This window comes from Buteo buteo, chromosome 6 (assembly GCF_964188355.1).
Source record: "Buteo buteo chromosome 6, bButBut1.hap1.1, whole genome shotgun sequence".
Taxonomy (NCBI): Eukaryota; Metazoa; Chordata; class Aves; order Accipitriformes; family Accipitridae; genus Buteo; species Buteo buteo.
In genome coordinates, this window is record NC_134176.1 from 12,840,486 (window position 1) to 12,854,023 (window position 13,538).

The following is a 13,538-nucleotide window of genomic DNA, read 5'->3' on the forward strand; positions in this document are numbered from 1 at the left end:
CTTCTGATGTTCACATGTGTGTGGGGAAGAAGGGGGGATTCTTGTCCAGCACATCAAAGACACTCTTTGCACAGGTACAAAGAGTTTGGAATAAATGTGATTCTCTGTACCTGTATACATAAAGCTACGTTTAGACAATGACCCAAGTCCGTAACTAAGTGTTCCTCATTATCATTTTCTTAGTGGTAGCAGCGTTTCCTAACAACACTTCTACTATCTTTCTTAAGCAATTAATGTATTTTCTTTGATACTTGTTAGTGACAGATTTTTGTTGGTACCATTTAACATGATCCTATGCCTTTTTATTGCTGCAAGACCAAGAAAACCAAGAGTTACTTAGATATCTAAGATGGCTGTTTCACACCAACTCATCACAGTCATCTGAACTTCCTTAAGCTGTGACATAAGGACTACTCCTGCATAATAGCAACGGGGTGCTGTAAGGAGACTACCATTTCCCTGCAGGAGCCAGCAGAAGCAGCTGAACCAGTTTGTCAAGATAAAAGCTATGCTAACTGGCAGGGACATTACCATGTGAATCTGAACAGGATTCCTGTGGCTGGAAGTGGGTTGAAGTGTCAGAAGCATCATTAATCATTGCTGTGCCTTCTTGTGTGAAGTTACCCAGGTCACAACTCTGTCAGGAAACAGTTCTCCCCTCTGGAAAGTGAAGCTAAGGTGCTCTCCTGAAGCCCCAGCTGTAGTTCCAGTTAAAGGCCAGAAACACAGAGGTCTTCAGATGAGCTCAGACATTTTAAAATGCAAGGAAGGGTGCAGTTACAGCACGTGGTACAATCACCTATTTTCTGCTTGAACATTTTCTAGCTGTGACTACACATGCATATTCTTCACTGAAAGCTAAAATATTTAACATGCAAGTGCAATTTTTGTTTAGCATGTAAGGAAAGAAACTTGTTTACTTCTTCTATAGCAAGACCACTTTAATATAGAGGCAATAAGCTTAATATTCAAATATGAGAAGTGTTTAATTGTCTGTGCTTGGAAGATGACCATTTTGCTTTTTTGACACACCTGTCACAATTAAAAAAATATATGAAATGAACTTTATAATATCCAGATCCTTACATTGTCATTATATTGTCTGGGGTAATAGTAGGGGAGGGGTTTCATAAGCATGTCTGTCTTCCACATCAAGACAATTTCCAGACACAGAGAACTCTCTTGTGAATCATACAACAGATGAGTCTTACCACAGTAATTTATTTCTTAAAAATCTAGTTTATTGCACTTGTCTCAAAGCACAAACAAAACCAAAAACCTAAATACAGAAATAAAAGTAAAAACCCATCCTAATTTCATTAAAACTACGCTAAAAAGTAGTCTGGTAAGAGCTCTCGACACCAATTTAATATTAACGACCATAGTACAGTATTATACAGTAAACAAACAACTAGCAAGCTCTAGCCATTATTAAGATGACTTTGAAAAATGTAATACAAAAATGTCACTATTAAAGAATGCCGTTGTACTTGAGCATCTGGTGCTTGGCAGGGCACAGAGAAGTACTCGTGTCCCTTCTCCAAAGGGATTGACTCAGGAGCTGCCACAAGATACTTTTAAGCTGAATTTCAGCTTCTTTGGGGTCCTCAAGATACCAAACTATGCTTGCATAAAACAGACTGGGTTACTTCACAAGCTGATTCCATTACGATCCACTGCCAGACAGGCTAAAAAAACCCACTGGGGTATCTCCATATACGGATGCGATAGCTATGAAGCAAACATATCATCTGTAAAAGGGAAACAAATCTGTCCTCCCTATAACACTGAAAGATCAGACTGAGAACTGACAGCCAATATCACAAGTGCTACTAAAAAAAGTGACATAACTGGGTTCTCTCTCCACTGATTTACATTCTCACCTTGCACCATGTTTGTTCCAAGTTTAGTGCAGTACACACATGAATTATTCTGAAAGAGAACAGAGGTTAAAAAGAAAATACATCTTTTTTCGTATGTATTAAGTTCTCAAAACAGAAACATCCCCACTTTTCAACTCCTGGCCTTTTCTGAAGCTGGCTCTTTTACAGTACCGGTTAGCAGCTGCTTAAAACATTCTGATGATTTATAAGCTTAGAACAAACATAAAATAACTCCTCCACCTACATACCGAACTCAGGTTCTCTCATCTATAGTTCTATTGCTTAAAAAAGATGAGGTATCTTTCAAAGAAGATTTACTTTAAAGAAAAATAAACTGCAATGATTAACTTAGGTTACTTCCCAGTTCATCACATACCTCTGCTGTAACATCTGTTAAGACACTTCAAAATTTAGCTAACATAGCTAAAAATCAGAATATTGTTAAGTATTTTCTCACAATATCACAATTTTTAATGGGATACATAGGTAATTCTATCAATTACCATTTTTCCTTTTAATACATCTAAGTTTGGTACTCAAAACAATTTGAGTCCAAATATTAAAGCACTGGCTGGAGGCACAAATACAGCACAACAGGAATTATGAAAGCTGCCTTGGACATTCCTGCTTTGTACTACAAACCCAACATGCAACTTCTTCCTACTCCAAAGTGGGACTTACCCCCCAAAATCTGCCAGCTTCCTGATGGCTGTGTGAAATGGGCAGATGTCCCCCTGAATTTTAGGTGTAATCCAAATGTCTCCCTTGTGAATGAAGCCAAATTATGAACCAAATTTCTAGAAATGGAAGTTTAGTATAGCCTTGCAGATATTTACATGGAAATGGATCAAACCAAGTTCATTTCAACACCAATGCTGTATAATTATGATGTTCTGAGATCTTACTAAGAAATACTTTGCTTTATTTTCTTCCATGCTGCAAGGGAAAATAATTCTAAATATATGTACAACAGTCGGAGAGCGTTCCCATCAGTTTGGAGTTCCAAGTACAAGAAGAAACTGAGAAATGCTTAATGTTTCTGCTGTAGAGGAATATTTAATGCAACAGAATTCCTTCTCAAAATAAGTATACATGTATTAGTGTGCATGCTGTTGTGAAGTAGTCACTTTCATTGCTAGTAAGATTAACTTAAGAGTTATATTTCCAAAGGAGCTTCTACAGTAGTATGGTATAACAATTGCAGTATGCCACACCTAAGGAGTCTCCCAAGACATAATGGAACAAACATCAGAACTCACAGCTCGGGGGCTATTTAACAGGTCAGTTTTTCAATACAAAAGTGCTAATATTACAGGTCCAATAAGTGGCTTTTAGATCCAACATTCTGTACATACATTACAGAAATTCCATATGACCTTCTGTTTTTTTCACTGCTTCACAAGCTTGAGAGACTTCATATCACTTCCCATTCATCTTCAAAATCATCAGGGTGAAGCAGAACAGAATTGTCATTATTTTTCTGCAAACTATGGGAATGGCTAAAGGTCTTAGTGAGGCGCTGGAGAAGGGATCCTGAAGCACTGATCGCCCACAGTTCATCTAGAGGGGTCACTGCAAAGCATAAATTATCCATCTTTTAATTAAGGTAGCAGGTTCCAATTATAAACATTAAATGAATAATATTTGGATCCATTTTCCTAATTATACCCGGACAAGGTTTTTACTAATGTGATAAAAGCACCCCTGGTGAAACTCTCACAGTCAACAAGGCATTTAGAGTATGCAGCTATCCCTGCATATGGTCAGCTTTAGCACCATTAGGCAGAAGTCAAAGCAGGTATCCCAATGTTTTGGACTGTCATTCTGAACCAACTTGCCTGTTAAACGTAAGACATTTCCAGGAATCTTCTTCCAGTAGTCTCCTGCTGGATTCTTGTCAGTAATGCCATATCGACGAGCTACATCTCCATTTGGACAGCGTGCCCAAACAGTTCTTGTACTTAGAGCCAGCTGACAAGCCTGCAAACCTAAAGATAATTGGACATGAAGACGGAATAATCACAGGCTTTCTTATACACTAAATACACTTGCAGAAAAGTTTATTAAGAGAAGATGGCAAAACTATAGCAGTTTTTATATTTTTTAATATTAATAGAAGAGAAGAACTCTCCATTATAAAAGGCACAAAGAAACACCTAGTTTTCCAGGAGGCTTTCTAAGAAAGGATTGGCAAGAAGACAATTTAGGACTACATATTTACTTACACTGACTTTAGGGGAGTTAAACAGAGTAGATGCTATTCAAATCTGAGCTTCTGGCCCTGAGTAAGCAGAATATCACAAAGTAGGCCACTTGCAGCACATGAAGCACTGGTGAACAAAAAAGCTTTTTAATTGCTGACTTTGTACTCACTGCATCTATTGACCATAAGGATATCACACTGTGGATACATTTTGTTATGTGGCCACAGTCACAAGCAACAACCAATTAGAGGATCTTCAAAACATACTTTTGGAGCCTCTGCTGTATTTTATTACCATATGGGGAATAATCCAACAGTTATAACTTTAGTTTGTCTAAAAATGGTTAACATTATAGACGTTGTGGAATTTTTGTTTCTTCTTCCTCACAAGAAAACAAGTACTCTGCAACTAAGTGCCATGCGTTTATGCAGTGAAAAATCTTTAAAAAGCAGACAGCATCAATACAGTTATTTAGAAAGGAACAACTAAAATTTAGTTTTATTTACAGACAATGCAAAAACATATTTACCTAATCTAGACTGCGTCCAGCACGCAGGATTAACAGATAGATGTGCAAAATAGCATTAGGTTTTTGTTAGCCACATCTAGGTAGGAACTCCATGTTGTATCACGTTTAAATACAAAACTTCCCACAGCACAGTAGTCTCCTATTGCTTAGGAACACTGCCTTAGTTCTAACTGAAAGGGAACTATACCATTTATTAATTCAGTGGCAGCAGCCTGAAATAACACACAATGGAAATTCATCAAAATAATCAGATTTCTCTTCAATAACTACTGAAGTGTTTTTAAGTAAAACCAAGGTCCTCTTTAAAAGATAACCCTTATCAAATACTTTACTATGTTCCTATAAATAAGCACACTTGATTGCTGAGAAAAATATTGGATTTAAGCATTGCTATCCAATTTAAAAAGCAACAGGGGAAAAAAACAAACAAACAAAAAACCCAACACTGAGAAAACAGCAGAAAGAACACAGAACTGATGCATTAATTTTTACCTGGTACATGTTCCCAGTCAGTGCCTACAGGCATCTCATCTGTAATTCCAACTCGTACATGGACATTCCATTTGCTATCAATTGCCCACAACATCTGATCATTTGGACTTGAATGAATGCTGACCAAGTTGATTCCTACCGGCTATAAAAATTAAGCACAGTATTTAAACTTTGTACTACTGTATCTTTGTACTACTGTATCACTTGTTCTTCACAGAAGTACGCAAGAGAAGTAAAATATTTACAAGATACTAAAGACAGGAAGAAATTTGACTGACATTGTACAAAATTACCTATTTTGCAAGAAGTCAATCCCTTCCTAAATAGAAAAGGAACATGAATGAATGTCACCCAAAGTTGCTGATAAAGATATACATATTTAATGTTCAGCATCTGAGTCTAATAATACTAGTATTTGCTTAACCACTGTTATTCCACTCAGGTACAGTTTCAATTGCAAGTTGAAGAGAGAACTCCTCCACTGAAATGCACAAAGTACAATAGTTTCCTCTCGCCTTCCTGAAAGTTTTCCTAACATAACTAAATGTGCACTTTATTTCCAAACATATACAAGCAGTACATTTTTACAGTCTGAATGTCTCCTTTTTGCAATGAAATGGTGATCTGCCTTCTTCCCTGTACTCCATTCTACAGGATTATGACTGTGGAACTCCTTGCAGACCACTGCAGTACTGGAGCAGCCACACCTGCAGGAAAGCATCCACAACACTACCTGTTGGCACACTCAAGTGAAATACGCCTCCTATTCTGCTCCCAGGGGAGTCCTTATTTTACCTGCTTCTACGGAGATTTGCCTTAACTACGGTTCAAAATCAGTGTTACTGACCAAGTTTTATGGACATCATAAAGATGATGATTTTGTAGCAAAATATATCAGCCAACACGTTTAGCAAATACAAATATCCTGCAAAACATGTACTTTAAATAAAATGCAGATAAGAATAAGGAAAAAAGTTTTTCTCCACATCAGACTAATAAAGCCACTGAAGAAGACGGTAAGGTGCCCTGAAATACATCACCACCTGACAAAGAAGCACTGCATTTCTTGCTTTAGCTTCATAGGCATAAGCTGAATTCCCAGTGTGATAAATAGAAGAGCAAGCAGCTCTTTGCAAATATAAACCTAGGAATACAGAAGCGTAATCTGCATGTGTATATAAGCACACAACTCAGTCCCAGATGGGCCTTCTGTGTACATAACAGTTACTTGCTTTGGTTTTGCTTTTAAAATTCTGGTGCTAACATATGTCTGACCCAGCTATAAGCAAGTTTGACGTGCATCACCAAATCAATCCTGTCTCTTCAGGTTGCAAGGCCTTTGACAGACTATCTTCTCATGTTTGTGCTCTCATTAGGTACTTGCCCTCTGTTAGAAGCTTGAGGCTGGTAGAGGCTAGATGAAGTGTTTAGCTCTGGTCGCAGTAAATTCACAATGGCTGCTGTTTAAACACTTACTGTAAAGACACTAATTGTCTTGAAGATTGTTGACTACATGGAATATATAGAATCACAGAATCATTTACGTTGGAGAAGACCTTTAAGATCATCAAGTCCAACCGTCAACCCACCACCACCATATAACTGCCTAGTTACTTTCAAACTGGTATTCTGCTGTATTACAAATAAACTGAAGTACCATATTGAGGAAAAAAAACAAAACAAAACCAAAAACAAACCAAAACAAAAAAACCCCAAACCAACCAACCAAAAAAACCCCAAACCCCCATACAACTCTCCCCTCTGGTTTTGCTGCCTCTTCACTGAAAGTTATCCTCACTCCTGGCCCTGTTCCCGTTTCTCCCCTCCACTTTCATTCATTTCTTTCTATGGCTACTTTGGCTCTGACTCCTTCCTACCTTACCCTGCTCACCTTCCCACAGCACTGTAATGCTGTGTGTCTTGCTACTGTGCTGCTTCCAGCTTCACCACAACCCTCTCCGTGTTTCTGCTCTTGTAGTCCATGTTTTCAAGTAAGGGAGCTGTGCAGTTACTAGCTTGTGCAGACTGAACTACTGCAGGTAACAGATCTTTACGTTTTTTCTTTCTTTCTTTTTTTTTTTTTAAATCCACTTATCTCACCCTCCCAGCAATGTTCTTCTACCACAGTTACCTCTTCCTCTGATTTAGGACTTTCTGCCACTCTTCCCCCATCTCCTTCCCACCACGAATTGCCAGTGTGTCTGTCTATGCTCCACCTCTGCAATACACTTCCACGTCCCAACTGTGCCAAACAGCTTGGTGTGACCCTTGTTACTGAACTGTTGGGATTTGTACACCTTGCCCTCCATTCTTCCATGTCAGGATTCCATTCCTCTCTTCCTGTCATTTGTCTAGAAAAGAATTCCCTGAAAATGAACTGGAGGAATATTTCTATCCAGAAAGATGTACTGAGTGCTTACACCCAGTACCTAAGCCTGTTCATTATGACAGATTTATAGGTAGTGGAAGCTAATAAAAGCAGACAAAACACCCCAAAGAGGTAACATGAAAGGAGTTGCATGATGCTCAGCTAGATTGCTTCTGATACCACTGCAGGTTCAAGTATAATCAAAGGAATTACCTCTACCCTATTCTGCAGCACCAACGTATCTAAGAAACAAATGGAAATTATCAAGTTCAAAGTAACAACTCTACAGTCTTGGCCAAAAATTCTTCTCATTCTTTGTTTTTCTAAGTGAGCTCCTGTTTCCTCCTTACGTTTCCCTACCTCTCTGGGTATTTGACTTCCAGCTTCTCTTCCTCTTTCAGGCTACTTAGCTCTTTCTGATAAACTCGCATCAATAAAACATCCTCCTACTCACTCTCATTAGAAAGGATCCAGGCAATACACTGATGACAGCATCCAATGCTCTTAACAGAAAACACCGCCCTCCACTGCAGCTTTCTGCTGTGAAACAGACAGCAAAGGACAACTGATGGGACAGAGAGCTATATGATTATATACAGCAGCTTTTGGCACAAAACAGTGACAAGATTGGGAAACAAGTACAGGCAATTCTTAAAGCCTGTTGCAGATGTTTTACCTCTGGGTTTTTTTACTCAGAAAGCAGCCATCTACAACAAAAAGGTGGTCTCATGGCTACCACAGTAGGGTAGATAAAATTAATTTAAAATTTTCTTGACATAATGTACTATTTTTTGTAACAATCATACTGACAGCATCTCAGATATCCCTCATTTCCACTAAGTTTTAATTACCATAAGCATGCTTTAAGTATTTTATAATCTATATAACAAGAAACAGAACTCTACAGCTGCAGTTAAAGATTAGAGTTCTCTCATGGCAGTAAAGAGAGATATCTGTTCAAATTTATAAATCTGCTGATAACATTTCAGAGACTGATAACCATGAAAATTAATAAATTATTTCAGCGGAGACTTTCTCAGTTGTTTTAACTTCCAATAGCATTCATGAGATTTATAAACCTTGACTGCGAAATGTGTCATATTTGTAATTTACTGAAGAGTTTGGAATTTTAAAGAGTTTCTCAACCTTTCTTTTCAGATGCTGACACACCAAACTGTTTATAGGTTTATCCACAATACTCATCACTGTGAGAGATCGACTTGTTATACAGCATTAATGGATTCAGTGTTATCTGATAAAAAATGGTGGAATATTGTTTTCCTTTTACTTGTGGTTGCAAAAATTTCTAAACTCAAAAAATCTCAGGACACTGATGGTTTTAGCCAAGAACAGAATGCAGATCCTCCCGTCCTCTGGTCTCGTACCTCAGCTACAGAAACCCCAGTCACACTCTGTCTTTCGAAGATTTCCCACTACAACCACTGACTGCAACACATGCTAACTATGTACTGTGCAACATTTAAAACTACATACTAAGCTGTGAATACCTTCGTTGTCTGCTACAAATAAAAACAATGAAAAATAGTTTGCTAGCACCCATGTGTCTGATGAGAAAACAGTGCTGATAAAATGAAGTAAACTTGAAGGAAGCACTTAACCGACAATTTGTTAAATGGTATCAAGAAGTAGTGTCTGTGCTAAACATAATTAAGTTACAAAGTTGTCCCTTAGCTTTATAATTCTGGGGAAGTAATTTCCTTTCCTTCTGCAAACCAGAGAAACATGCTTCAATGTAAGAATTTCATTTAAACAACAGTATCAAACAAAATCCAAAGTAAAAACTGATGTAGTTCCACCCTCACCCCCGACCTACTACTCAAAAGTTTTGTCTTATTTTAACTAATTCAGTCATGCCTGAACCCAAAACACAGTGGTTCAACTTCCTTGTCAAGGTGGAAAGGACAAACACACATATACCCACAAAAAAGGCATCAGAACATCTTCCATGTCACTTTTCAGGAGCACAGAGTCCACATAGCAGCAGACCTCCACTATCTCTGTTCTGCTGCAAATATCCAGGACGAGGAAGACTAAACATAACATTCTCAGCCTGTCCAAGACCAGTCCTTTTAATAACAGGCTGGTGGCTACACGCAGCACAAATATTCTGCTCAAAAGACAAATCAGAAACACCATCAGCAGGTCCAGGCCAGGCTGTAAGAAGGTCAGATTAGAGATACTTCTCACACTGTTTAGCATTATCTGTATATCAGACTAATCTGACTATTTTCATGGCTAACAGACATCCAGACCCTATTAACTATAATAACAAAGAATGCAACTTAGAGAGACCCTCCTTTAATACAGGCCTAACTATTTGCATATTATTTTCTAAGTTCAATTTGAATGAAGGTTGTAAAGCACTTTCAGCATTACAGATATCAAGAAAGCATGAGCAACGTTAAGAGCGGTATTGACCAGAATGTTTTGCATTCAGACCTTGAGGAGAACAGCTTACTAAATTAAGTGCCCCTTTTTTCTCTGCAGAGAAGTTCAAGGCAATATACACAAACAGAAAGATGAATCTATGTTTAGTCTTCCTGGAAGCCATGTGTTCTTCAGTAATGCTGCCATTGTATTGTCAGAAAAAGATTATTATTTATTAACTGAAAAACTGGAGCACTATTTTCCTCAGAAGCCTTAGAACAACAACATGACCCTTTCCCCCACTTTCTGCCTTTAGTGAATAAACAGATGAGGGCCTTAGCTGGGTATCTCCAGTCTCCAGGAAGAAAAGGCAAAGCCAAGGAGTCAATTCCTTGACCTCTCCTTTGTCGACTCTAAATTTTTTAGTCCAATACTTTTTCTTGCAGAAACATGGAAAAGACTACAACATATGGCATCAAATGCTAGAAAAGGTCATACCAAACCCATGCAACTATTCAACATGATAAAGTTCAACAGAACCATAAAATACTTTCAAAATATTTAGTACAACTGTTCTTTACAAGCAATTAAAAAAAAATTAAACTTCAATGCAATCACTACGACCATACAAACTACAAGCCTACTCAGGCTTGCCCAACTGTCTTCTGGTTATAACTGTCTTATACCTAAGATTAGAAACTGTAGTGTAGGAGATGATAAGCTGTCTGTAATTACCACTACAGGCATTTTTAATAACATACTGAAAAACTGAACTGTTAAGAACAGTTAAGTTTTTACAGAAATGTATGTTAAGTACAGGTATGTTAAGTAAACACTACATGCAACAACTTCCCATAGAACATAATTTAGCACAAGGTAATAAAAACCTACTATAAGCAAAGCTCTGAGTAACCAAGGTGCCTTTTTTTTTTTTTTTTTTTTTTTTTTTTTTAACACACACACCTTTAACGGGCATCAGTAAAACATGCTTTCACACTGGTTATGCCAGTAAAGTGCACCTCTCTAGTTTTTGAAACTTAAATACCTTACCAAGGAAAGTAAAGCATTTTTGTAAGGTAAAAACACCCATGCATTTTTACCTTCAGCCTCAGCTCTGCTTTGCTCTGACAAACATAAACAGTTATTAAACTGTTGCTTTTTAATGTTTGTCCATGTTATTTAACACATTTGTGATGAAAACACCACACACCTTTGACAGTAACAGAAATCCCCATTTCATTACTGCACTGCTTTATGAACAAATGCATATAACTGTTATGTTACAATTCATTTACATCACCACAGGGGTGAAAAAAATGCCAACACACCTGTAAAAGAAAACCCCATGAACTCAAGCAGGAGGTAAAAAGTTAATAATTAAAAAAAATTTAAAAAAATCAACATTGACCAATTCTGAAAAAGTTACAATCTGTCAGGATGCAAAATACATCCTGTAAGCCACTGAACACTAGAAATGCACTCAAGATACAATTACTACTCATCTAGTAGTACTCAGCCATAGAATCAAAGAATAGTTTGGGTTGGAAGGGACCTTAAAGACCATCTAGTTCCAACCCCCCTGCCATGGGCAGGGACACCTTCCATTAGACCAGGTTGCTCAAAGCCCCATCCAGCCTGGCCTTGGACACTTCCAGGGATGGGGCATCCACAACTTCTCTGGGCAACCTGTTCCAGTGCCTCACCACCCTCACAGTGAAGAGTTTCTTCTTTATACCTAATCTAAAGCTCTGGACTAAGTACTGTCCCAGGTAAAGTGTGGACCCCAAATACAAGGCTATGCAATGTGTTAAACTACTGGATAAAAAGAAAAGTACTCCAGGAGTCAGGGATCAGAAATTAAGTCACTGCCTCCCAGATAGATGATCCATTTACTAGACTATATATAGCCCAATCTCCTCTGCCTTGCTTGCTTTTTAGCTTCATTAGATTTGGGTTCAGTGGACAGGGTCTTCCTACAGACCAGACTATTTGGCAGTTCTGTAGGAAGGGCCTTCGGAGCAGGAGAGAATCCACAACCCAGCCCTCCAGCTCCCTGGGAAGACAACTGATCACCAGGCTGGTCCGCAAAGAGAGGTTTTCAGCACTTTGTCTACTAACATCATCATAAAATAGGGAGACAGTAATACACTATGGGGAGAGGCCTCCAAGCTCCTAATTCAAGGTCAAAGGGTCTGATGTGCCCAGCAGTTATGCCAGGGTGTCTCCTTACTCTGTGCGGACTTGTTGGTTCACTGAAGTTCTCTTCACTGACCATACGCTCTGAGCTTAGCACCCACCTTTGCTGCCCCAATTTACTTCACGATAGCTAAGCTCCCAATTACAAACCTGTCAACTGGATCCAGCCCCCCAGAGCTTTTAAAATCAAGCAAGCTGAAGTTTAGTCACACAAAAAGCAATAAAAACTGCTCTAACCAGAATTGAGAAAATGCAGATGAAGCTTTAATGAAGATGAAATAGAACAAAAAAATCCCCCAAACTCTTAGTTTATACTAGCACAAGCAATTTTTTATGACTGTCTCTCAAAATCACTGTTCAAGGACTCCTATTTATTAAATAGTTCAGGCTATCACTACCTACAAGCACATGAACAGTTCCACTGAAACCAAGGCACATGCTTACTAAATCAAGACACGTACCATTTACCCATGAATTTTTACACCATTATGGTTTTATTTTTAAATAAAATAACTCTGAAAAACTCTCAAAACTCAACAATGATAACTGTAGTAAGTTTATTTACCCAACTGAATGTTAAATATATTTCTTAATCTCTCTGAAAAATAATTAAATACATTATTCTGTGTTAGCTAACCAAAATATGGGCACATTGGAAAAGTGCAGATGTGAGGATGTTTCTAGTACTGAACAAGTGAAAGTATGAAAGCAGAAGGTTCTCCTTCCCACAGTTTTTGTTTTCAGTGTAAGCTAGTCTTGTCAATAAGCAAGCATACCACCTTGAGATCGTATTTCAAAAGGATACAGAAGGATCATCTACTCAGTTTTCTGGGTGTATCATTTTGTGCATTTTTTGTGATCTGAAGCTTCTGGTGCTGATAATAATTGCTATCTAATGTGACAGGCTACATGCACACTTTTCTGAACAGGGCGATAGCAATGCCTTAAAACAAGTATCAGAAAGCTAAAACTCCACAGCAGAAAAATACAGTGAAATATACTGACAGCAGTTTTCTTAACTAGCAATAAAAAGGAAGATAATAAGCACTGAACTGAGCAATGGAATCGGCATGAGGCAACTTCAGTAAAAATGCTGGAGTTGCTTTTTTTCCCACTAGCTAAAGCATCTTTTATGTAACTTACAATTTCTTAAGAAAGGCATGCCTGTGACAAATAGTACACATTTGAACTTATACATTATGGCATTCTAAATCAGCTAAACAAAATACACTGCTGCAGGAGCCTCGATTTCTTATACTTATTTGCAACCCACGTTGATATAGCTACTCTTACTACTGCCAAACAGTTTTTCTCCATATCATCTTGACAAGTGCGGTCCTCCAGGAAAATCCTCTCCCTGTTAGTGTCTTCAGGAAGCCTCACATAAGTAAAGATATATGGAACAATAGACTAGCTAGTCTGGTCTATAGATAACCAGAAGGTTTAATGAGCATTACACCCCTCCAACCTAAGCAGAA

The 13,538-nt window shown here is 38.0% G+C and overlaps 1 protein-coding gene across 6 annotated transcripts in view; it reads right to left on the reverse strand.

The window, feature by feature from the left end:
- Positions 1-545: 545 nt before the first annotated feature.
- TECPR2 (tectonin beta-propeller repeat containing 2) overlaps positions 546-13,538 on the reverse strand; it is a 46,310-nt gene continuing 33,317 nt past the window's right edge. For 3 of the 6 annotated variants that reach the window (XM_075029818.1, XM_075029822.1, XM_075029820.1), the window contains 3 exons: positions 5,109-5,250; positions 3,722-3,871; positions 547-3,455 (listed from right to left, as the gene is read on the reverse strand). In XM_075029818.1, coding sequence (XP_074885919.1) covers positions 3,298-3,455; positions 3,722-3,871; positions 5,109-5,250 — 450 coding nt within the window. In that variant the 3' untranslated portion in view covers positions 547-3,297. Of the gene's footprint in view, positions 3,456-3,721; positions 3,872-5,108; positions 5,251-13,538 lie in introns of all 6 variants that reach the window. The other 3 variants (XR_012650672.1, XM_075029819.1, XR_012650673.1) reach the window with 3 other exon arrangements.